The sequence below is a fragment of the Notamacropus eugenii genome, chromosome 1, assembly GCF_028372415.1.
Source record: "Notamacropus eugenii isolate mMacEug1 chromosome 1, mMacEug1.pri_v2, whole genome shotgun sequence".
Taxonomy (NCBI): Eukaryota; Metazoa; Chordata; class Mammalia; order Diprotodontia; family Macropodidae; genus Notamacropus; species Notamacropus eugenii.
In genome coordinates, this window is record NC_092872.1 from 356,463,302 (window position 1) to 356,489,402 (window position 26,101).

Below are 26,101 nucleotides of genomic sequence, written 5' to 3' on the forward strand. Positions count from 1 at the left end.
TTCCCCTCCGCTCCTTTGAAGTGTAAGATAGCATTTTGTTCAGAAAGACAGCTTAAAGGTTGAAATGAAGCAAAAGAAATGGAAAAGGTCATGTGTTTCATATCAGTCAAAATCTGAGGACAGTGCTTGCTGTACCCTGAAGGAACAATGAAACTTATTGAAGAATTTTATTGGGATTTCACTGCTTTTCTTCCTGTGTCTCAGATCTTTGCTTTCTTTTCCTTAAACTTCTAGCCCTCTCTTTTCCATCCCTTCCCCCTGCTCATTCCCCCTCACCTCACCTATCTCCACTGTCTTCTAGGAAAGTTCCCAATCCTTTCTTTTTTCCTTGTGACCGTGAGGCTATCATGCTGGGAGAATTCAGTTCTAAAATGAGCACCTTCTCATCCTCTAAAGCCTTACTGGGGTCTCACCGAACACCCCCAGCCTCCTTTCAGTAGGGGAACTGTGTCACATCTGGGTACATATTCAGTGATTGAGTGAAGTCACTTAACCCTGCTATGGACATAGAGCAAATTCTTATCTGGGGTGTTTGTCTTTGATGGCATGTTGAAGCTCACACGTCATTCCCTGCAGTGCCTAATGTTTGTTATTGTTTTGTGAGGTGGGGGGTGATGAAGGATTTGGAGAGAAGGAGGGAAAATACAGCTTTGGTCAAAAGAGAAACTGCAACTATTTGCCCAGACAAGATCTATCAGGATTGCCAAAGACTCTAAATGGAACAGTCAGTATTTAAAGTCTCCAGTACCACAGTTATTTCAGGTTGGGTTGGCAGGGAGGGAATTAACAATGGGAGAAGAGATCAGGAAAGACTTTGTGTCCTAGAAGGTCATGTTTCATCTGTGTTTTGAAGGAAGCAAGAGATTCTATAAAATGGAGGTAAAGAAAGGAGTACATTCCAGACATGAGAGATGGCCAATGCAAAAGTGCAGAGTTGGGAGATTGAGTTCTATGTGGGATGAACAGAGAGAAAGCCATTGGCTGGATTGTAGAGTATAGGAAGGAGAAAAGGGTATGTTGGAGATGGAAAGATAGAGTGGGGCCAGATTATGAAAGGCTTTGAAGGTCAAACAGAGTAATTTATTTTATCCTAGAGGCAACAGGGAGTTTATTAGCTAGAGAAGTGCCACAGTCACATCTAAACTTAAGGAAAATCACTTGAGTAGAGAGTTGATAGGAGTCCAGAAAGACTTGAGGAGACCATTTAGAGGCCATTGCTGTAGTCAAGACCAGTGGTGATAAGGGCCTGTGTTAATGAGGGGCTGTGTGAGGAGTGTGGAGATAAAAGTGAGAGACAGTGTGGACAGAAATGGCAAGATTTGCCAACTGATGGGAGATTGAGAGATAGTGTGTCATAGTGGATAGAGTAGTGGGCTTGAAGTCAGAAAGGCCAGGGTTTAATTCCTGCCTCTGACATTTAGTAACTGTATGATCCTGGGCAAGTCATTTAACCTGTCTGTGCCTCAGTCTCCTCATTTAAAAATAGAAAAGTTGAATGATATGGCCTCTTTCAGCTCCAAATCCATGATCTTCTACGTGGAATATGAGGAAAGGTAAGCATTTCAGGATGATACCAAGGTCATGAACTGGAAGGATTAGAAATAATGATGGTACCTTCAACAAATGGGGGAGTTTAGTAGAAAAGAAGGGAAAAAGAACTTTTGCTTTGGATATGTTAGGTTGAAGAGATCTATGGCATGTTGTTGTTCATTTAGTCACATGTGATTCTTCATGACCCTATGGACCGACTGTCCATGTGGTTTTCTTGGCAAAGATACTGGAGTGGTTTACCATTTCCCTGTCCGGTTTTATGCAGGCAGGGTTAAGGGACTTGCCCAGGGTAACACTAGTAAGTGTTTGATATCAGATTTGAATGCTGGTATTTCTGACTCCAAGCCCAGTGTTTTAACCACTGTACCATCTAGCTGCTCCTGTCTATGGCATATCCAGTTTGAAATGTCCAAGAGGCATTATGTGATATGAGATTACAGCTCAGGCCAGAGATTGGGCCCTATGGGAGGAACAGCTTCTTTTTTAGGTTGACTGCTTCCTTTGAGGAGGCAATGAGATTATCCTCTGGATTTGGCTTTAAAAAGCCCTAGATGACGTTCCTGGCTTTTATCTGAATTCCTACTCTCTAGCAGAGGTCTTTCTGACTCAGCTGGTTGTCCTGGAAAATGCCCAGGAGAATCCTCCCTCTGGGGAGAGTCTATTTGTACTGAGTTATATCCTTTTAATCTTTTTGTGAGTAAATTTATTTTAATTGAATTTTAAGGTCCCTAAGTGTTTTCTTGCATTCTCTGAATTAATGAACCAGTCTGAGGTAGGTCAGGCCCAGAACATAATGGCCATATAGATCTGTGAGTCATTTTTAGTGAGATGATCCATCGACAAACACAAAACAACAGCAGGGAACTAGGCATGGTGCTAAGAGCTAGAGATATAGAGAAAGGCAAAGATTAGCTCCTGCTCTCATGTCTCTTGGGGGGAGATAACATGCAAACCACTGTACAAACAAGATGTACAGGGTCAATGGGGGGCTAATCTCTAAGTGAAGTTTCGGAAGGAAGATGAAGGAGTACTGTCCTAAAAAGGTGGAAATATAGCTTGCTTAAAGGAAGCTTGGGAAGCTTGGACATCTGGATGAAGTGGGAGTGCATTCCAGGCATGGGGTACAGCCAGTGAAAATGCTAGGAGTCAGGAGATGGAGTATAGTATGCCAGGAACATCGAGGAGGTCAGCGCCACAGGATGTGGAGGGGAGGAAGGTGGGAGAAGACTGACTGAAGGGAAGAAGGGGTTTACAATTGTAAAGGGCTCTGAAAGCCAAGTAGAGAAGGGTTTTGTTGGGGTTTTTTTGTTTTTTGTTTTTGATCCTTGAGGTAATAAAGTGCCAGTGGAGTTTATTGAAAAGGGGAGGAGATATAGTCAGTTTTGTGTTTCAGGAAGATTTATTTGACAGTTGAGCAGAGGGTGGACCAGAGTGGGAAATGATTTGAAGCAGGGATATCAACCAGCAGGTTATTATAATAGTCTAGGTGGGATTTGTTGGGCGCTTGTACCAAGGCAGTGACAAGTGTCAGAGGAAAGAAGGGCATGGTAGGCTCTAGTGAGGGGCAGCTAGGTGGCATAGTGAATAGAGAGTGAGTCCTAGAGTCAGGAGGACCTGAGTTCAAATCCAACCTCAGGTATTTACTAGTTGTGTGATCCTGGGTAAGTCACTTAGCCCTGTTTGCCTCAGTTTCTTCATCTGTAAAATGAACTGGATAAGGAAATGGCAAGCCACTCCAGTATCTTTGCCAAGAGGACCCTAAATGGGATTGGACATGATTAATTGACTTCCCCCTCCCCCCCCAAAACGGGATCTAGTGAAGTTTTTTTTAAGGGTATGTTTGAAGACAGTAAGGAAGGAAAGCAGTTGCTAGGGATAGATCAAAGAACCAGGACTAAGATCTTTGTCTCCTTACTCTGCCAGGTCAGTGTTCTTCCCATTGAACTTGTATTTATTTACGATTTAGTTAAAGCACTTATATGTATTTTTTCATGTATATTTTACTGAACCATTCTCAGCTACTTCCACTAAAGTCTTTTTTAAGTGTGTGGAGGTTCTTTAAGCCTTTGCCAGCAGAAAACAAGCAAGAGATCAGACCAGGTTAGAAAAGTTTCAAGTTAGGACCTGCTGGTTTGTTATCTGAGGATTAAGTTAACATAATGAGAGGAGTTTGTCACTGCAGGGTTGACCACTAAGCAGGGAACTTTTTTCAAGCACAGCAACTCATGTAAAGCAGCTAGCGAGGCATGGAGGCGTTGTTAACCTTCACGGAAGGGGCAGGAGAGAGAAGCAGCAAAACTGATGGAGTCAATGACCCTTGAAGAACTGTAATTATTTCTTGCATATTAGATTTTTCTCCCAAGATAGGCTCGTGGAAGGCTGAGGTTATATCATCTTGCATTTTTTTTTGTCTTTTTAATCTCTTACAGGGCATGATGGAAACACTCAATTTATTGATTATTTCTAGAATCATAGCATTTCAGTTCTGGAGGAGATCTTAGAAGGGTTCCTTAACATCTGTTTCAAGTATATATACCCATTTTAAAGGGAAAAAAAATTTAGAAGGATCCTAACATGATAATTGTCATATCATTCATATTCATCGATTGAGATAATAGATGATGACCAGAAGTTACTAAGAATTCAAGGCATTTAAAAAATTTATTAAGCATAATAGCATTTTTACATATTTGAAGATACTGATTATATTTGAAGATACTGATTACATATTTTGTAAACTGAGGCTCAAACAGTTTGTAATGTATTAGAGGTGAGATTTGTACCCAGGTCTTTCCCGATTCCAAGTTCATTGTCCTTTTTACTATACAATGCTACTTTTTATGGATTTATAGACCTTTTGTGATACCTCTTTGTCTGCCCTTCCACTCAACCCTCCAAGTTCCATGGGCCACTGGTTAGGAAGCAGTGTCTTAGTCCAGCCTCATTTCTCAGAGAATTAACCTTCTCAAGGGAACATCCAGTTAATGGCAAGATCTAAACTAGAATCCAGATAAATGGAAAGGTATTGCCCATCATGCATTTCACCTGATTTTTCCTTTTTTCCTCTTTCTCATGTAGCAGACCAGTTCTGGAGACTTCAGAACTCTTCGGAAGGGACTATCCCCATATCACTCAGAGTCACAGCTCTCATCATTGCCGCAGTACCAGGATGCCCTGCAGAACGTAAGAGCCCTCTGTGCTAGCCATCTGGGTGGGGGTGATCGGTGGACCTGGAGTGAAACTTAGATGTGAAGTAGAAATACACTGGAACCCTGTGACTTAGAACCTTAGGATCTTTAGATCTCCCCATTTTGCCACATGCCTGCTGTGTGACCACTGGCAAGTCACTTCTCTGAGTCTCATTTTGTTCACCTCTATGATGAGGGGGCTTGGGGACCTCCAAGGTCTAATAGAATTATGGTGCTCTCAGGCTAATGGAAACTTTTGGCAAACAGAATACTTTATTCTGAATCAAGGAGGTATTCTTATAACACATGACATGGCGTAGTCAAATGATTTCTGGATTTGAGGTCACAAGATTCCCTGTGAGGTTCAAATCCTTATGTGACCTTAGGGCAGTCATATCACCTCCATGAGTTTCCATTTTGTCATCTGAAAAATGAGAGGATTGAACTAGATGACCTCTAAGATCCCTTCCAGGTTGAGTACATGAGGCAGTTAGGTGCCATAAGGATGGTATGCTAGACATGGATTCAGAAAAACCTGAGTTCAAATCCAGCCTCAGACACTTACTCTGGACAAGTCTCTTAACCTCTGTCTACCTCAGTTTAATCATTTACAAAATAGGAATTCTTATAGCATCTACCCCATAGGATTGTTGTGAGGTTAAAATGAAGTAATATTTACAAAGCACTTTGTAAACTTTAAGGCCCTATGTAAATATCATCGTAAGGGACAACTAGGTGGCTCAGTGGATAGAGCACTGAACCTGGAGTCAGGAAAACCTGAATTCAAATCTAGCCTCAGACTAGCTGTGTGACCCTGGGCACTTAACCCTGCTTGCCTCAGTTTCCTCATCTGTAAAATGAGCTGGAGAAGGAAATGGCAAACCACTCCAGTATCTTCACCAAGAAAACTCCAAATGGGGTCACAAAGAGTTGGACACAACTGAACAACAACAAATGATCATCTTCATCTTCATCATCATCATCATCTATCATCTCTCCCTCAAGTACTATTGGCTACAATATAGCTGGGAAGCAAAATGTAATAAGTATGTTGTAGTATACCAGCCTGGTGGAATTGCCAGGCCTGGGTCGCCGCTTTTCCATAACCTAGACTAGGGGTGGGGAACCTGCAGCCTCAAGACCACCTGTGTCCCTCTAGTTTCTCAGATATGGGCCTTTGGCTGAATCCAAACTTCGCAGAACAAAGGCCCATACCTGAGGACGTAGAGGGCTACAGGTAGCCTCGAGGCCTCTGGACCATGGCAGGATCTACACTCTGAGGTCTGGGGATTGCCCTCATATTTCATTTTAAGAAAGGTTTCTCTTTTGTTTGTTGTTGGTACCAAACATGAATTTCTAGTGTCTGTTTGCTTACTTTCCTATAATGAAGGCCAAGCTTAGTTAAGCACAGGCCTTGCATGCTAGATAAAAAGAGCTGGGACAAGTGGGTCTTGGGCTGGCCTTGGGAGGCTTCAGATTCTGTGTCACTGGCTCCTCATTATATGTGACAGATGTGACCTTCAGCATCTCCTCCTGTGTATTTAGGAATGTAAAGACTTTGGGCTAGCTCCTTTCTTTTTCTTCTCTCTCCATCCCCTCCAAATTAAGGGAGTTTTTATGTTCAACATAGACATTGGACTTTGAGTTAAAATCCGACTCCTGTGTGACCCCAGGCAAGTCACTTAACCTGTTTGCCTCAGTTTCCTCATCTGTAAAATGGGGGTGATAATAGCACCTACCTTCCTGGGATGAGATAATTGTAAAGTACTTATGGCTTAGTGCCTGGCATATAATAAGCACTATATAAATGCCAGTTATTTTTATTATACTAGGCATAGGATTCTCTAGACAACTGGGGGGTTCAGTGGATAGAGTACTGAGCCCAGAATCAGGAAGATCTGAATTCAAATCTAGCCTCAGATACTTAGTAGCTGTGTGAGCCTGGGCAAGTCATGTAGCCTCTGTTTGCTCCAGTTTTCCTATCTACAAAATGGGAAGAATAATGGTACCTACCTCTGAGGCTTTTTGTGAGGATAAAATGAGATATTTATATAAAAAAGTGTTTTGCAACCCTTAATGTGCTGTATAAATGTTAGCTGTTACTACTATGACTACTACTGTTAACCAAGAGATATCCAGGATATGATGTAGTGGTCACTGATGTGGTGCAACAGACTGAATACTGCATTTGACATTAAAAGAGCTGGATTAAGGGCTTAGTTCTGTTTCTTATCGACCTTCGTGACCTTGAGTAAAAACCTTGCCTTCCCTGCCTCTTCTTTTTCTCCTATAAACAAGGATGTTGAACTAGATGACCTCCAGTATCTCTTTCAATTCAGTAAACTCTCATTCAGGATCTGTTATATTCAGGGGAAGGGTGTCCAGATGCAGCGATAGAGCATTGGGCATGGAGTTGGAAAGAACTGGGTTTTAATCTAGCCTCAGACACTTACTAACAGTGTGACCCTGGGCAAGTCACTTAGCTTTGTTTTCCTCAGTTTTCTCATCTGTAAAATGAGTTGGAGAAGGAAATGGAAAACCTCTCTAGTATCTCTGCCAAGGAAATCCCAAATGGGGTCCCAAGAGTTGGTCCCAACTGAAAAACAGCTGCAGAACAACAGTCCAGATGTAAAGTTGCATGTACTATTATCAGTTATGATAGAACATTTATTTAGTGCTTATTGTGTGCCAGGCATTCTGCTAAACTTTGGGTGTGTGTACAGACATATGTATGTTGTATGTATATAAACATGTATGTATGTTTGTATATACACACAGGCATGTGTATATATACTTTTGTGTATATGTATTCCTATGCTAGGAAAGATAAAAAGTTTGTCTTCGGCTTCTTACTTCTCTATTTCTTTCATGCATGTATAGACTTTTAGAAGTGGAAGGGATCTTACAGGTCACCGAGTCCAAATCCTTGCCCCGAGGGGCATGGATTGCTCTCTGTGTGTTCACATGTGTGCATATGTGCATTACATATATATACATACATGTACGGGCAGGGACGATCTTGTTAGTGTGTGCATGTAAATATGTACACACCTACAAGCATGTTACAGGCATACCATATAGACACACATTTAGCATGTGTATAATATGTATGAGCAGGGACTGTCTTGTTCACATGTGGCAGACACATGATGCTCTGTGTGTACATGTGTTTGCATTACATACATATGCACACAGATACATACATGTTGTAACACATGGATGTACACAAATGCACATACATATTCAAGCAAGGTGGTGCCCCTTAAAGGGTTCACTTTCTAAAGGGAAAAGATAATACTTATAACGGGGTGCTTACGGGGTAGGAAAGAGCAGGAAGGAGGGCAGAGGGAACGAGTGTCCATGAGAAGGTGTGGTGCCAGGCTGTAGGTAGTGGGGGGGGTGGCCTGGTTCCCAGCTAGACAAAGCAAAAAGTTCACCTATTAGAATCAGAGTGGATTTCTAGTTTCCAAAAGGGTGGAAATGATTGGAGGCAATTGCTCATATGCTGTTAATTTTTTTGGTGGGGAGGGGACATCCATATAGCGGATACAACTGGGAGTACTCCAGGGTACAGTGTGTTTAAACAACATTTGTCAATAAGAATTCAAAAAGATAACAAATTTCCCATAAAGGATCCATTCATTGCTTTAGAGGCCTTTGTAGAAATTAGAATAACAACAGCTGCAACTTAAGCTAATAGGACAACGTGTAATTCTAAAGCATTTTACATATATTCTCTTATTTGATCCTTATAATGCTGCAGTGAGGTTTGTAGTGCAGTGCCATCCTCATTTTATAGCTGGGCAAATGGAGACTCAGAGGTGATGCAATTTGCAGGAGGTGATGGATACAGCTGGTGAGTAACAGGAGGAAGGCCTCCTATATAGGCCCCCTGCCTCCTGCTACATCCAATTGCCTACCATATTCTCCAGGTGCTGGGCACATAGCCCTTGCTTGGCTCAAGAGAATGACTCTCTGGTTGGGGAAGACCAGCCTTAAACCCATGAAATAGCCAGGGAACTGGGACGAATAACACACCAACATTCCAAACCCTCCCGTGTGAATGAGCATGTCAAATCACTCATCTGTGAGAGGACGCATGTTTCCTTTGGGGGGGGTGAGGGGGCAGAAGGTGGGGTTGAACATTTGGCAAGGGCAGGGGAGAGTGTCTGGGGGCTTCTGTGGCTTTGCAGAAGGGTATGGTGAGCACTGGATAAATAAAAGTGGGTGGCTCAAGGAACACGATACTGGAAAAAGCTCTGGATAAGGAGTGAGGAGGCCTGGGTTTAATTCAATTCAAATATTTTAAAAGTACTTCCATGTGGAAGGCATAGGAACAACACAGTTTGTGCTATTAAGGGATTTATATTCTTGCTAGTGGGTATAAGAGACTGTGTATGCAAGTAAATTCTGAGGACATATAAAAATGATCCAAAGAAAGATAGTGCTTCTAACTGGAGGGATCAGGAAATGCCGCCTGAGCTGGGCTTTGAAGGGAACTAGGGATTCTCTGAGTCCGAGGGGCTAGATTAGATGATCTCGCAGGCCCCTGCCGGCTTTTTTCGTTCTGGATTCTAACTTTTGATATTCTACAGTTCCTCCTATTGCTTGCATTTGTGAGTCTAAGTGATGTCTCTAAAATAGAAACTGTGATTGACGATTGCTGTTTCATGTCACTTACAAATCCATTTTGGGGAAAGCTTCTTATTTCAGTTGATCTCAGTTTTTTGACGAGCTAGACAAAGATTTCCCATCCTTTTGGATGGGATGTATTGTGGCTGGGGGTAATGGGGGTGGATATGCATTTAAATAAACCGTCTGCTTCTTGTGACATATGGCAGGTGACTGGGGTGAGGGGTGGCATGACTTCAAGTGACAAATGGACTCTGGGCAGTGTTTTTTCCAAAGATAGTCTGCCACAGATATCCTTAACCTCTGATCCATAGGGCAGCTTCATTATAATCTTTCACTGTTGGAATAGTCTCCTCCAACAGTACTTGGAAGGACTCAAGGGCAAGCCCTTTTCATTAAATTTAAGGAAGCAGTAATTTCTCTTTTTTTTTTTCCCTTTAGGAGGCAATGAATGGGGTTAAGGGACTTTCCCAGTGTCACACAGCTAGTAAGTGTTTGAGGACGGATTTGAACTCAGTTTCTGACTCTAGGGCCTGTGCTCTTTCTACCTTACCACCTAGCTTCCCCTGGTAATTTTTCTGATGGGAGTACGAGAAAATGTGATGATGAAGAGGAGGAGGAGGAGGCATGGACTAGTAAATAGAGAACAGGAAGCCAGGAAGACCTGAGTTCAAATTCTGCTTCTGACATAAATTGGTTCTGGGTTCCTGGGCAAATCCCTTAACATCTCTGTGCTCTGGGCCAGTGGTATCAAATTCAAATAGAAATGAATCAGCTACATATTGACTTATTTACATTATCTATGTTGTATTGTATTTTTATTTATTTTTTAAAAAAATCTCTCAATTACATTTTAATCTGGTTGGAGAGAGTTTGGGTTTGACACCTGTGCTGTAGGAAATTTTCTAGGACTACAAATTGCCTATAAGGTGCTGACCTGCATTAGTGGAGGAAGTTTCTTCATCTGGGATGTCCCTAAGTCAGTGATAGCATTATAATTGTTATCACAACTGCTGCTGCTCCTGTTTCCATGATTTTACCTTTCTACATCACTTTTTATCACGTAGGGGCAGTTAGATACTGCCCTGGATAGATTGCTAGGCCTGGAGTCAGGAAGACCTATGTTCAAATCTGGCCTCAGACACTTACTAGCCATGTGACCCTGGATAAGTCACTTAACCCTGTTTGCCTCAGTTCCTCATCTGTAAAATGAGCTGGAGAAGGAGATGACAAACCACTCCAGTGACTTTTCAAAGAAAACCCCAAATGAGGTCACAGACAGTTGGATATGATTTAACATCACTTTCTAGTTTTCCAAGAACTTTCTCATCTGTTATCCCCATTTGATCTTTACAAATGTTGGCAGATTAGGTATGACCATCCTATTTGACTGATGAGACATTGAGGCCCAGAAGGAAGAAATGACATACTCCAGTAAGTAATGGAGCTGGGATTCTTAGTTCCCCAGCTTGGTGCTTCCAACTAGAGCTGGCACTTTGCAGAACCAGAGTGTGGTCTGTGTCAAGGAGAGGAAATTCCTGGATCTTCACCAAACTTCAGCTTAAGCTTCTGTCCATGAACTGCTCTCTTGCTGTCATGGAATGAGACGGGTAGTCTCCCTGGTTGACTCCTAGGACAAAGCTGCATTTGAATTGTCCATCCTGTTCATCAGAAGAAAGTTGGTCTGCACGGCAGTCATCTTGCTTTACTTATTATTGGTTCTCCCTTGAAGAGCTAGGAGCAGAATTCAGGCAAGCTTGGTATGAAAAGAAATGACTTCTGGAAGCGCACTGTCATGTAGCTCCATAAAGGAGTTTGTCCAGAATGGGAGGAAAAGAAGCAGAGTTGTGGATACATTGTAACAAGCTGAGTCTGGGTAGGGACAAATGATGGAAAACTTTCAAGTAGGATGCTGGGCAGGGGGCTGGAACTTGGACCATGTGAGAATGGGTCAAAGGAATTGGAGATGTTTTGCCTGGAGATGACAAGGATTAGGGAAGCCATGGTCCTTTTATTAAAACTATTTAATAGGTCATCCCTTGAGGAAAGGTTAGTGAAAAAATGCTGAACTTGAGTTTGAATCTCAGTTCTACTGCCATTTATTATCTGAGTAACCCCTTGGGTAAGTCAAGTCACTTAACCTGCCTCAATTGCCTTATCTAAAAAATGGAGAGGTTGGTCTAGACTATTAATGTTCCTTTTAGATGCTCTACATCCATACTGTGTTTTTCTCTTTTCTACTTGTAGAACAGGGACTAGTCTTGTTCAGCTTAGGTTCCGGAGCCCAGGTCCTGATAGAGGATCGTCTTTGTCCTGTAGGGAGGTGGTTATTTGTATGTTATCTTCTTCATTAGAATGTGATCTCCTTGAGGGCCTGGATCATATAATTGCTGTTTTGTTTTTATTTTGGTCCCTGATAATTAGCCCAAGGCCTGACACATAATAAGTGCTTGCTTAATAAATCCTTGCACAGATCAGCACCAGGCAAACACAATGAAACCACACAGTGGCCACATCAAAAAAGGATTGTCCTTTTCATGTCCTGTATCCACCGCCCCTCTATCAGGAGGTGGGTAACATGCTTCACCATAGGTCCTCTAGAGATCTGGTTGATCCTTGCATTGGTCAGTTTTTTTAAGCCCTTCAAAGTTGTTTTTCTTGACATTGTAATTGTACTTCAAATTGTTCTTTTGATTCTGCCATCTTTCACTCTGCATCATTTTAGAGTTCCTAAGATTCTCTGATCGTTTGTCATTTCTTGGGGTGCAATAATATTCTGTTACATTTGGACACCATATTTTGTTTAGCCATTCCAAATATCTTAAGAAAAAAAATTAGGGCATCCCCTGACCCCCACCCAACCCTTTAGTCTTCATTTTAGTATCAGGAAGTTTGTTGTGTTGTTATTTCTCCCCTGGTATTTATTAACATCCTTCTTCACCTTTCCTAATTCCTGCTCGTTTCCCTGTTGAGTTAATGTGTCTCTACACTGTATTTTGTGTGTGTGTGTGTGTGTATGTGTGTGTGTGTGTGTGTGTGTGTTTTTGGGGGGCATTCCCCTTTGTCCATTTCAGGTAAGAGGTTCGTCTGATGCCCACCTCTTCCAACCCTCCCTGCATATTTGCGTACTGTTCCCATATACTCCAGTTATGAGAAATAGCAAGTTCCACTTCTTTCCTCTTTTCTGTACCAGTGTATTCCTCTTAATTTTCCATCACTTTCCTCTTTTTAGAACCCTCAGAACAGAAAAATCTACCCCTCTGACATTCCACTTTCTTATTTAACTTCCTCAACATCCTTTGGAGATATTACGGTTCTAAAAGACATTTCCTCCTATATTAGCACTACATCATCAGATAGCTCATTCCAGTTGCTCACATGCATTTGCTGTTGGTAGGTTTCTCTGGACTCTTGAGTGTGTATTTTCAAGTTCCTGCTCAGTTCTGGAAGTTTTATTTTCTTAAATCAGAAATGTTTGAAAGTATCTTCTTTTTCTATCTGAAAGATTATCTGCAGCTTTGAGAGGTAAGTTATTTTTGGTTGCAAGCCTATCTTTTTGCCTTTTGAAATATATTCCAGGATCTCTCCTCATTTGTAGTAGAAGCTGCCAGTACTTGAATTGCTTCTTTCAGTATTTTTTTTCCTGTATTTTTCAGAATTTTCAATACTATTTTTCAGTATTTGGAAAGACTAGATTTTGGCTGTGACATTCCTGGGACTTTTCCTTTTGGGAATTTCTTTCAGGAAGTTATAGGCAGATTTTTTTATTTTTGCTTTGTCTTCTGGTTCTAATATATCTAGGAAGTTTTCACTTATGTTTCTTGAAATATAGTGTCCAGGCTTTTTTTTTTTTAAATTAGGAAGTCCAATGATTTAAATTCTTTCTCTTTATTTTTATATCTTTTATTTTCCAGATTAATTTGACTTATTTCCAACTTGTTTTTTATTTCAGTTATCTTTTTCAGTTTTTCTATCATTGAAATTTGTTCTAATATTATTTATGTCACGGAGTCACTAATTTCTGTTTAGTATATTCTAATTTTCAGAAAGTCTGTTACTTGGGTAAAGATGAATACTTTCTGTTCTAATTATCTGTTCTTCTTCCAATTCTGTCCTCAAACTTTTATTTTTTAAAAAATCTCTTCCTTCATTTCTTCCAGATAGTCTTGTAATCCTTATGGAAAATTCATTTTTCCATTGAGTTTCTGCTCCCAGTTGTTACTAAGTTACTTCGGGAGAGATTTTTAGATTTATGGTAAATTTTTGTACTGTTTAAGGACTTTTTTTCATTTATTGATCTAGCTAGATTTAATCCTTGAATTGGGGCTTTGTGTGGGGCTACTGCCCCACAGCACTATTGGCTAGAGTGATTGGCTCTGCTTGTTGGCTTTGGGTCACCTGGGTTACTGTGTTGACTTAAATCTCCTGGGGGGTAACCCCTTCTAGATCTTTGAAGTTCAAAGTGCTAGATCTTAGGGTCCCTCTGTGGCTTCTCAGGAAAAAGTGCTGGGAACCTTAGAGTCCCTGGACCTGGGATATATTGGTCTAAATGCTACTGCTATGCCTCACTGGTTGCTGTAGCTTGTTGAAACTTCCAAGGTCTCTCTATCTTAGGGCTTTTTCAGAGATCCCTTTGCTCTCAACACAAGAGTATTGTAGGCTTCATGTGTTTCTTGCCCATTTAGGGTACACTTTGAGACTCCTCAGAGTCCTGTGCCAGCACTGACTGCTTTTGCTGTTGAGGGGCCCCCTTTCCTGTCCCCTATAGGTTTCTGATTTGCTTTTGGGCAGTCCTGTGGTGGTGGAAGGAGACATTTATGATCATTTCTCATTGGCTCTCTTGATTTCTCTGTGATTTTTTATTTTTCTCAAGTGGGTATGTGGGGGGAGCTGGCTGGTTGGACTCTCTTTAGGCAGCCATTGTGGCCAACAGTTGTCTCTTCTTTGCTTTCCTGCAGCAACATCACTTGGGAAAGATATTTCAGGAACAAAGAAAGGAAAGATATTTGGTAGGACTAGGAAAGATTTTAGAATCCTTCTGATTCAGCCTCCGCATTTTATAAAGGAGACAGTTGAAGGGAATGAAATTTAGGCCAAAACAGCCTTAGAAATTCTCTTTGGATGTCAGTTGTCTTCAGATGTCCTCTTTATCTTCTTTTTCTTCTGCTGTGGCCATAACCTCCATCTTCTTCCTTCCTGTAATCACATAGAATCAAACATTGATGTGACATTGGCTTCCAGGTTTCCTAGAGCTGTGATCCCATGATCTTATGAATGGATGATCTCTACGGCTCTTTTTAAGTCTGACATTCCATGATTGTGAGGTCTCTCCTGGTTTGACAGTTTCTGGTTTGTTGATTCCAAGGTCCCATCCAACTCTTGCATTGTCAAAGACTCATAGAATGAGTTAGAAAGTCTGCAGGGGTCATCTAGTCCAAACTTTACTTATCCATGTCATGAATCCTGTTGATAACATCTTCAGCAAATAGTTCCCGCTGTAAGATTCTGTGATTCTAAGACCTCTTCCAGTTCTCAGGGTCTAAGTCTCCAAAATTGTTGCCTTGACCTGCCAGTCTCAGGAGCCATGCTGCCCAGCAGAGACACTTGGATGATTCAAATTTTCACTGAGGAATCAAAGACAAGCTAAAAGGTATAATTACTTCTCCACAGGGTCCTGCTCACATGACAGCCGAGCTTTCTTCCTCCCCTGCAGTGGGCTATATCCCTATGGGACAGAAACCTGAGGCAGTAGTGCATGCCATGAAGGTACGTCTCTGCGTCCCTTTCTCCACTCCTACCCTTCTCTCTGTTGTACGCATACATGCTCAGAGAGCACCCTAGACCACAGTAGCCTAGGACTCTGTGTCTCTGAGATGCCACCAAAGGTCTGAACATGTAACTTCTTTTGATTTTTCATCCATTGAAGAATCTCTTGTCATTTTATTTTTGTGGGGGATGGGGAAACAGACAGAGAGAGAGAATGTGTGTGTGTGTGTGTGTGTGTGTGTGTGTGTGTGTGTGTGTGTGTAATGAGAATAATAGAAACAGACTCTTAAAAGTCTGGGATGTGATATTCTTTTGAGTTTCATTTCCTTCTTCCAGATAGGACTACCTCCAACCCTATCAGGAACCTACGAGTCTACCTTTGGTTATTATGGATGTATATATACACATCCATCCATCAATATACACATACATACACATAATACAGTTTTGTATTACTTATATCATTTTAATATAATATGTATAACATATAAAAATACACACATGCATGCATACACACACACATTTGCTCAGAGTAGATTTTCTAGAAGATCTTTAGATAACAGTGTCCGAGCTTTTAAGAGTAAGAATTTTTTTTTTGTGCAGTCTCCCTTTATTCCGTTTTTCTGTAGTTTCAGAACATAAACACCAATGTAACCTCCTGGAAGGCGTAGGCAGGGGACCCGGGTCCCAGGCCTGGTTCTTCCACTCTACAACTTTGCACAAATAACTTAACCTCATTTGATTTCTACAAAATAGGAAGATAGAAGTGCTTCCTTACCTTCCTTGCAGGAAAATTATGCAAATTATGTAAAGCAATGAGAATTTTGATAACTGATTACTCACCTTTATCTGGTCTTTTAAGGTTTAAAAGAACCTTCCTCAGGAGAACCTGAAATCATTTTGGCAATGTGCAGGTTTTATACAAACAGTAGTGGCTATTAGAATCATAGATCATAGAATGTCAAAACCAGAGGGGCTGAAGAGTCATAAAAATGTAATATATTAGAGCTGGAAGAAATCTTAGGAATCATCAAATCCAACCCCCTCATTTGATACATGATGAGACAGACCCATAGAGGAGAGAAATCACTTGCCCCAGGTCACATACCTAACAAGAAGTGGAGACTAAAAGAGCAGAGCAGGGTATAAATGCTGAGCAACAAGTGTAGAGGGAATATGAAGGGGAAGTAGGGTATCAGCATCGGGAGGATCTTGAATGCTGGACTAGCAAGCTTGAATTTTATACAGAAACAGTGTAGAGTCTCATGGTGAATTCTGAATTATAACTGGTCAAGGAACAGTGACTGGACATTATTAAGAGTCCATCAAATACAGATCACTCAATCCTCAAGGGCTCATATATCTAATTATGAGACGAGAAGGGAAGGAAGATATTTTCAGTTTATCTAGCAGTTGTGACAAAATCTAGGGCTGGAAGGTTGAGTTTAAACCAGTCTAAGTGTAAACCTCAACTGGAAGAAAGAAATATGCCCTAATAACCTTTGTGCATCCATTTGCCTCTAGGTCTTGGAAGTTCATGAAAACCTGGACAGACAGATACAGGACAGTTATGAGGAGGACCTGAGCGAAAAGGAGAAAGCAATCGTCCGTGAAATGTGCAATGTAATGACCTTAAATTCTGTGGGATCTTGGAGAAATTTTTCTCATGGCTGTTGCCATACTCTCTGGAATGGATAATGTTTGGGAACTTGGACATGTCCTCAAGTGAGGGGCAGGATGGGGGAAACCTGCTTTCTGGTCCCAGCTCTGTCCCCTGCCAATTGTGGACAAGTCACTTGACCACTCTGGGCCTCAGCTTCCTCAACTATGAAATGGGGATGAAAAATCCTTGCCTTGTCTTCCTTGCAAGGTTGTTAATAATGAATGGGAATGGATTTTGACAAGCAAAAGGTTGATTGAGAAATGGTTTTTTCTTTTCTGAGAGGTTGGAAACATTCATAGATTTTTAGAATGTTGGTGTTGCTAAAGGCCTTAGAGACTGTATTCTGGATTAAGACTCTCAGTTTACAGAGAAGAGAATTAAGGGCCAGCATGCATTTTAAGTGTCTCCTGTAAGCTAACCGTTGTTTGACTGACTGCTCCTGTCCTCAAAAACACAGCAAGTTCACGGGATTACATATGGTTTTAGAGCCAGAAAAGACCTTAAAGTCCAGCTAGTCTAACTCCTTCATTTTATAGAGGAGGAAACATAAGCCCAGCAAGATCAAGTGACTACTTACCAAGGCCACATAGGTGTATGTAACCAAGGCATGATTTGAACTCAGGTCCTCTGATTGAAAAGCCAGTGTTCTTTCCCTTGTGCCATATTGCTTCTAAGTTAATACAAAAGTCCAGATCTGACTGGTTTCCAGGGCCCACTGACTAAATGATCCTACTTCCCTCTTCTTGTGGGCAATGATGTCGGTAAATGACTTGCCTAAGGTCATACATGTAGACTCAGACTTGTATCTCTTAACCAGAGCTCTTTCTACCACACCAAGGGTTGGCAAATGACCACCTGCTTCTATAAGGCCTAGGAGTTAAGAATTTCTTTTTACATTTTTAAATACAAACCTTATTTTAAGATGCAAAAAACATTTTTAGCTTGCAGACCATACAAAAGCAGGTAGCAAGTCAAATTAAGCCTGTGTGTTGTAGTCTATTGCCCCATATGACTCTCTGTTCACCCTTAGTCCCCATTGATCTCATCCACTTTGGGAGGAGGGTGTTTCTGTGTTCCCAGGGTTTGTGGCTTCTACTATTTATCCAAAAAATCAATTCTGCCTGTATAGGGAAATTTGGGGGCCACCATTTTCTTGGGGGGAAAAGTACATTGTGTAGTGTTCAAAGGAGACAGTGAACCATAATAAAGACCTGAGTTCATCTCCAGCCTTTGACCACAGTGACTGTGTTACCCTGGGGCGGTCACAAATCTCCATTTCTAGAGGGTTTTTTGTTTTTTTTAATTGAAAATGTCCTATACTGATGAAAAAAAAACTGAATAAATGTAGTCCCTGGGCACCGATGACTCTTGTAACAAGGCACGTGCTGCCCTCTACCGACCAATGCGTGGAAGAGGTTTGGTGTCCTTGAAGTTCTACCTCTCCTTAGCCACATACCTCAGGCTGTGTGCCCCTGGGCAAGTCATTTCACCTTTCTAGGCCACAATTTCCCCATGGGAAACAACTTTCATTTGTTGTTGTTGTTAGTTGTTTTTAGTCATGTCTGACTTTTCATGACCCTTCTTGGCAAAGATATTGGAGTAGTTTGCCATTTCCTCCTCCAGGTCATTTTACTGGTGAGGAAACTGAGGCAAACAGGTTTAAGTGACTTGCCCATGGTCACACAGCTAGTAACTGCCTGAGGATACATTTGAACTCAGGTCCTCCTGATTCCAGTCCTGGTGTGCCATGGTGCCACCTAGCTAACCTTGAATTGTGCTTAACAGTTTATAAAGCCCTTTATATTAATTTTTATCTTAAGACAAATTGGTCAGGTCAGTAGCATAAGTATCATTGCCTCTGTTTTATAGGTGACCAAACTGAGGCCTAGAATTTAAGTGATTTAACCAAGGCCACACAGGAAACGAATGGTAGAACTAAGATGGACACTTAGACCTCCAGATTCCCAAATCCAGGGACCTTTTATCAGGCAGCATCTATTTAGTGCCTTTCCGTGCATAATGGCTAAGTGTGGCCACTGCTCACAGGGGCTGTGATAATAGCAGCATCTTCACCCCCAAGGAGTATCCTAGTTTATTTACAAGTTTGTGCAGAGCTGTATATGTACAAGTTTAGACTTTGATGAGATCTCTTCTGTCTCAGTTTCACCTTCCTCACCTAGAAAATGATAAGACCAGAAATAGATGATCTCTGTTTTCTTTTGGCTCTGTCATTCTGTAGTTTCTACTCCTGGGAACTTAGAACACAAACATTCCCTTGATTCTGTCTACTTGTCCTCATGGGGTGAATTGAGGAGTCCATAGAGGGAAAGAGGACATCAGGACAAAATATATAATTAAAAGATCCCTTGCCTTGAACACCAGAAGACTTGGGTTCAAGGCGAACCTCTAACTTAGGGGCTATTTTAAACCCCTTGAGTCTCAATTCCTATATCTGAATAATGAGGATAATAATTGCTACGTGTTTCCCTCCCAGGATTATAGTGAGGACAGGGTAGATATTGATGAATGTTATTGCTTTGTAAACTCTAAAGTGCTTTACAAATTTTGATTGTTATAGGGGAAATTGAGGAGAGCAGGGAAGCGACTTGTCCAAAACCACACAGTGGGAATTAGTGAAGGAGGTAGGAAATTTGTATTTGGCTGTTGGGAGTCTGACTGTTAGGCTAGTGTTCATTCTACTCCACTAACCTGTTGATTGATTTGACCTGTTCACATCCTATTATCTCCTTGTCTGAGGCCAATGATCCAGAGAAACTGTTATTTACTAAGAAAGAGTCCTCCCTGTCACCCAGACATAGTGGAATACTACAGGGCTTAAATGCTAAAGATTTGACCAGTGGATGTCTGGGCTTGGAGGGAGATCTTAGTGTCTAGTTCTGCTGAGTGCCCATTCATCTCCACTCTCCCCCTCACCTCCCCCAGAAGCATCCTGCTCAGACTGGTTGCAGTTTTTTAGCCAGATTGATTCCTAGGCTTGGGATTAGTAAAACCAGAAAGCTCTTGGTTCCTTATGAATTAGTTTGCATTTTGGGTCAGTGTTGCCATCTAGTGACCTTTGCTAACAGTACAGGCATAGAGACCTCATCTTAGAACATAGAAATTAGTAATAACTAGGGTAAGGCCAGCGGCTAAGTGCCCATCTGGGGGTGGTGGGTGGGATGGGGGATATCTTCTGAGAGATACAAAATCATAGAAGTTTGAGATGGATGAGACCATCAAGTTATATTCCTTCTCCGGGATTCAGTTTTCCCATCTGAAAACAAATGAAGGGGGAGGATAGAGGGCCAGGGTTCCTAAGGCTCCTTCCTGCTCTAACCTCCGCTGCTAAATCATATACTGTATATTAAAGTAACGTGAAAAGTTGAAAACTAAGTCTCTCTTCTCCCTCCTTCTCTCCCCCACTCAATTCCCACTGCATATCACATGGACAAGTTCCTCTCTCTGGGGTTCAGCATCCTTTTCTTTAAAACAAGGAAGCCAGACTTCGATGATCTCCAAGTTCTTTTACAGCTCTGCCATTCCATTACTATATGAGACAATCAGAAGGCTATGCAAGGCATTTAGTGATTGTATGGTCAACGAATGAGAAAGCAACTGTGGTGGTTTTGGACAACTGAATAGCAGGTTGTCCTGGGTTGGTAGGCATGGGTCTTTATTCATAGACTTGTCTCTGTCTCCCACAGGTTGTATGGAGAAAGCTTGGAGATGCAGCAAGTTCCAAACCTTCCATCCGACAGCACCTTTCAGGAAACCAGTTCAAGGGGCCCTTGTAGGAGCTTTGCTCTGAAGACTGGGGATGAGTGTGTATAGGGGAATGCCTTCTTGAGAATGGGACAATGTGAGATGTACAAGAGGGCAACAGGGAGGGACCTCTCACTCTCTGGCTGCCAGAATTATTTTTGTGGTGTTCTTGTAAATATGGCAGCTTTGGCCTAGGGGTACTCTTAAGATCCTGGGGAAGCAGTCATTTTCTACATACTGCAAATGGAGTCCTGATCATCCTCTTTCAGAAATATCCAAATGGAGAATTTTGGGTGGCCCAGTGGAGCCCCTCTCACATGCTTGAATATATGGACAGCTTTTCCCATCTTTGGTACTGAAATGGCTTTTTCAAGAGTGAGTGAAAGTGCAAGTTCCTGGTTGTGCTGTTCAAAACCTAGCCTAGAAGTTCCACTTTCCTTTTTTAGGGTTGTCAGCCATATAGTTCCTGGGATCATGGTGGTATGGGGTGGGGGAGTGGGCAATTTCTGATAAGCCTTGTTTGTGCTCTAAGGGAAAAGACCTTTGCAATATCCGAAGATTCATCTCATCCTGTCCCATACTTAATCCCAGAAAGAGCCTAATGAGATGCTGGGCTTCTTTTGTTTACTTAGTCCAGAACAAAGGCTACCATGTGGTTTTTTTTCCTTGTGAATAACTTTCCTCATGATACCATAGATCAGGACACCAGTTCATGCTTACCATTTATGTCCTGATAAATTTGGTAGCCACTCCCCACAATCCACCAGCCTCCTTTTCATAGATCAAATCCTTTTTGCCAGCTAAAGTTTCCTTTGAACTCTAAGGTTGCATCCTTTTAGGCAACTATCACAGCCTGGAGTGCTCTGTGAAAATACTGGGGAACTAGTCTACAGCTGACCATTAGTATTAGTTAATTCAAAGACAAAAATAAATCTACCCTTTTTCTATAGCCTACTTTCCCCACTGAGTCTTGCAGAGAATTTCACATCTCCAAGGATTTTCTAAGTGTAGGTTTTCTCCTTCCTACACTTTCCAGTATAGGAGTTCATTAGTTTGCTGTGGTCTGTTCCCAGTGATGAGTTTCTCCAGATAGTCAGTGGATGATCTTCAGATGAAATAAAATTCCTTTGTTGGGCCCTTAGAGGAAGCTTTTCTAGCTTTCAAAGACTGGGCAAGTCTCATAGTCTGCTGACATGGGACTTGGAGAATCTAGGGAGTTTCTTATCAGTGGATCATAAATTGATGTTTATAATACCTCAAGAGTTTTTATTCTCCATAGAATTGTTCCTCGCTAGACTTCTTGATCATTTTGCATCACAGGCTGCCGTCTTTCCAATTCAGGGATGTTTTAGTCCAATTTAATTGAAAGAAAGGAAAACAAAGGAATCTGCAGAAAGCAGACATTGCCATCTCAGAAAGTATCCTGTTTATTCTCTCTCTCTCTCTCTCTCTCTCTCTCTTTCTCTCTCTCTCTCTCTCTCTCTCACTGTCACATAAAAATTTTAGATTTCAATTGCCATCTAGTCCAACCCATATCTAGGAAACCTACCCCACACCACCTGACAAATGGTCATTTGGACTTTGCTTAAAGACTTCCAGTGAGGGAGGGGGGACCTACTGATTCCCAAGGTAGCCCATATCCACTTTGGGGCAGGTAGATAGCCCTAATTATTAAGATGTTTCCCCTTCATATTGAGCCTAAATTGACCTCTATTTACAATTTTTACCCATCATTCTTAGTAATGTTCTCTGTGGCCAAACATAGTGAATCTAATTTCTCTTATACATTATATAACCTTTAAAGTATTTGAAGGCAGCTGTCATAACATATCTCTTCTTCCAGTCCCTTAGACCCATCCTCATATGGAATGGACATAAGGACTTTTACCATTCCCCCAGTTTATTCATATCCTTTCTAAAATGTAGTAAACAGAATTGAACACCATTCTTCAGGTGTGGTCTAACAAGGGCCAAATACAAAGAAACTATCACTTTATTCCCATTAAGCTATGCCTCTCTTAACATACAGCCTAAGAAAACTTTTTCTTGGCTGCCATGTACTGTCAACTCATATTGAGCTTGGATTTTAATAAAATCCCCCGACCTTTTCTGAGGAGCTGCTGTCTAACCCTATCTTGTATTTGTGACTTTTTGGAACTTGTGTAAGCCTTTACACTTATCCTTAATAAGTAGCATCTCGTTAGATTCAGCCCAATTTTCTAACCTATCAACACTTTGTGTCATCTAGCATCTACTGTGCTTGGCTTGCAAAGTTGCTAAAGATGCCATCTTTTCATTTATCTAAATTTTTGATAAAAACTTCCTAATCCAAGCATATATCCCTGAAGCACTCCCAGACCTATGAAGTACATATGAACTATTAATGACACAGTGACCATGAACCACTTATCCAGTTCTGAATCAATTTAATTGTACTAGCATCTATTCAACATTTCTCCAGAGATATTTTGCTGCTTTGCTAAAATCTAGGGAAACTATATGTGTTTCCCCAGTATATCATTTAATAACTATGTTGCAAAACAAATATGTTTAGTCTGGAATGGTTTGTTCTTGGCCTTTTAATTAGGAATGAATTTCGTTTGGAACCAGTTCCCTCTAAGCCTCTATTTGAGATCCAGAAGTAACTGCAAGCCCTCCCTCTCAGGAACTTAGCTGGGGCTACATATGGGCTCTTGCACTATTTCCAATTCTTTTACTCAGTAAATAATAATTAATGGATGTGTAAGCAGAGCCAGAGTGACCTGAGCTGACTAGAAGCCAGGAAGGAATTTTCCAAAGTCAAAGAGAATTAAGGCACTGCCCAAGAAGGGAGTGGATAGGAAACCTAGCACTTAACTATTGGGATATCAGACCTGCCCCTCTAGTGAGGTAGAGTGGAAAGAGCACTGTGTTCTAGTCTTCCCTCAGTTATAATGTGGCCTTAGCTAAGTTCCCTCTTTCTAGGGCTATTTCCTCATGAAAAATATGTCTCCTGCATGTGGGTGGCATGAGAATCAAGTGAAATAATGAATAAAAGGGCTTTGCAAAATTGAAGGTTCTACAAAGTGAGAAATATTACCATTCTAGAAGGTGAAAAATATTAAAATTTAGTCATGTCAAACTCAGTTTCCTCTCCTGTACAGTGAGGGGATTGGACTGTACCTCAGTTCTAATATTTTGCATTTCTGAATCTACGGTCCTGATTCATTGATGGCCTGTCAGTGTTTTTGAGTTCATAATGTCATTTCCAATAAATTGTAGGTGGACAAGTGATGCTATTTTCTTGCCCCCTTAGCTTCTTTTTTTGTCTCCTTTTGTTAGTTTACTTAAAGTGAAGAGGAAATAGAACTCTTCTCAGTCACTTTTACCTTCTGCCATATTATGGTGATTTGAATTCCTTTCCTTAAAAAGTGAGGCAGCATGGCATAGTAGTTGGATTTGCCCTTAAAGCCAGCGAGATGTAATCCTGGACAAATCCCTTCACTTCTCAGTGCTCTAGGCAATTTTCTAAGGCTATAAAAGTTGCAGAGAAGTGTCAAGTTGGTAGAGGGAGTTTCCTGCACCAAAGAAATCATAGGTCCAGTTTCTCTACTGTCTTTAAAAGTTCACATTTTTAAAATGCTGAATCCAAATGTTCATTTTTCATAGAATTCATGATTGGGAGAGGTTACCCCCTCCCACTTCTCAATGATTTCCCTCATCTGTATGACACTGCTGCTGACTTCTCTCCATCATCTTGGAACTTTTGAGTAATAATGGCTTACTTTATCAACTCAATCTTGAAATGAGAATAAGAGTTTGCAAGTAAGAAATACATTTTTGTAAGTTGTAAAAGTTACAGGGAGGCAGATTTCATATCATTCTAAGCAAAAACTTCTGAACATAGTGGCCTTGAGGAGATTCCTTCATTGGATGGGTGGCCCATTCTAATAATGTTCAGTTTTTTTCTTAACACTGCAGACCTGCAAATGAGACGACAAATTCAGTTTTTAAAAGACAACAGACATCTTCGATGTCTATTTGGAAATGCATCGGCTAAGACGACTCCATAAAGAAGTAATAACTAACGCTGATTTGACCCATAAATCCAAAAAAGAATAGCAACCCTTGCAAGTATCTTTTAGTTCTCAGACTTTGTTTTGCTAACACTTGCTTCCAAATTGGAGTACAAGGTATGAAGCAGTTTTCCCATACACCTTTTTGGCAGCACCTTAGTATGTAAATAAGTCTGTTAATTTGTATTTCTCTGCCAGAAACAAAACCAGAAACGTAGTTTCCAGGTTGAAGATGGGCCCCTAATAATGTTCTCAAGTGACAAGGCTAGTGTTTCCTCTATGGACTTTTGCATTTCAAGTTTTATTTGGGGGACATAGGAAACTTAATAAGAAGTACCTAATAAGATATACCTCTACCAAAGTATACGGTGATATAGTTTATCTAGATAGAGAAACACCTGAATTCTAACTTATGAATCCTTAAACCTAGATTCTGGTTGTCCTTAAGCCTAAATCTGCTGTTTTCCAGAGCAAGTGAACAGCATTTCTGGTTTCATTAAATAGCTGTACTGCAGTGTTTACTACCAAGCTGTGCTGGGGTGACCCACTGTACCTCAGAATCCAAACTCATTGAGCACAAGAAGGCACATTTTTCATTCAAATTTCATTAGCATTATGTCAGTGTTTAAACAAAAGGAAAGTGACCTTTCATCTTTTTTGAACAGGGGAGGGCAAGAATGCAACTACTGATCTTTTAAAGAAACAAAGCGTGTGACTATAAAGTGGTAAAATTGTATATTTTTCATAAAATGGGGCATGTCTCTTTGTGCTGCTCTGTGGAAATCTGCTGGAAAGTGTATGATTTCTGTATAGCCTGTGACCTGACGGTGCCCCATCTACCCCTCCCCATTTTCCGTAGACTGTGATTTACATGAGAACTGGAACAAGTATGTTCCTGCTGTTTGTGTACAGAGCAAAAAGCCCTTTAGACTTTAGCACGAATTTTTACCTTTTATTGAAACCACTTTGATTTTCTTGGGAGGAAAATAGATTTTTTTGGATAATGTGTGGTTAAAAACATTGATTTGAAATATTTTAGTAAAATGAAGTCAGAGATATGATTGTGATAGTGTATACTTGCAGTTAAAATGAAATAAAGTAACTTCTTTGTAAACAAGCTGTGACGACTCCAAACTTTGTGATTAAGACTGGCTTCACTGTTGGTTTTAAATTGCCTCTGCACCTGAGATATCAGGAGTCCCCTTACCCATACATCTCCCCTACATATGTCTAAAGATCCTTCTGGGAGGCAAACACACAACTTTCCAGGGTAATCCATTAGTGTTGTAATTAAGATCCTCAGTTTTAAAACATCCCCCATGGGTCTGGAGAGTACTTAAGTGTGATTCCTGGTCATTCAGAGAACAGAAATTTGAAGACATATAAGTTAGTCTAACTTACCAATGTTTTTTTTTCCCCTCAAGTTCACAAAGTCAGTTGTTAATAGATCTCATAAAAACAGTGGCAGTTTAGTCTCCACAAGC

General features: G+C 41.0%; 1 protein-coding gene across 3 annotated transcripts in view; it reads left to right on the plus strand.

The window, feature by feature from the left end:
• The window catches only part of CCDC85C (coiled-coil domain containing 85C), a 192,298-nt gene extending 166,564 nt beyond the window's left edge, over positions 1 to 25,734 (plus strand). The window contains exons 3-6 of one of the 3 annotated variants that reach the window (XM_072630277.1): positions 4,630 to 4,734; positions 15,042 to 15,137; positions 16,662 to 16,760; positions 20,505 to 25,734. In XM_072630277.1, the coding sequence (XP_072486378.1) occupies positions 4,630 to 4,734; positions 15,042 to 15,137; positions 16,662 to 16,760; positions 20,505 to 20,594 (390 nt within the window). In that variant the 3' untranslated portion in view covers positions 20,595 to 25,734. The remainder of the gene's footprint in view (positions 1 to 4,629; positions 4,735 to 15,041; positions 15,138 to 16,661; positions 16,761 to 20,504) is intronic. The other 2 variants (XM_072630278.1, XM_072630279.1) reach the window with 2 other exon arrangements.
• Positions 25,735 to 26,101: the final 367 nt, after the last annotated feature.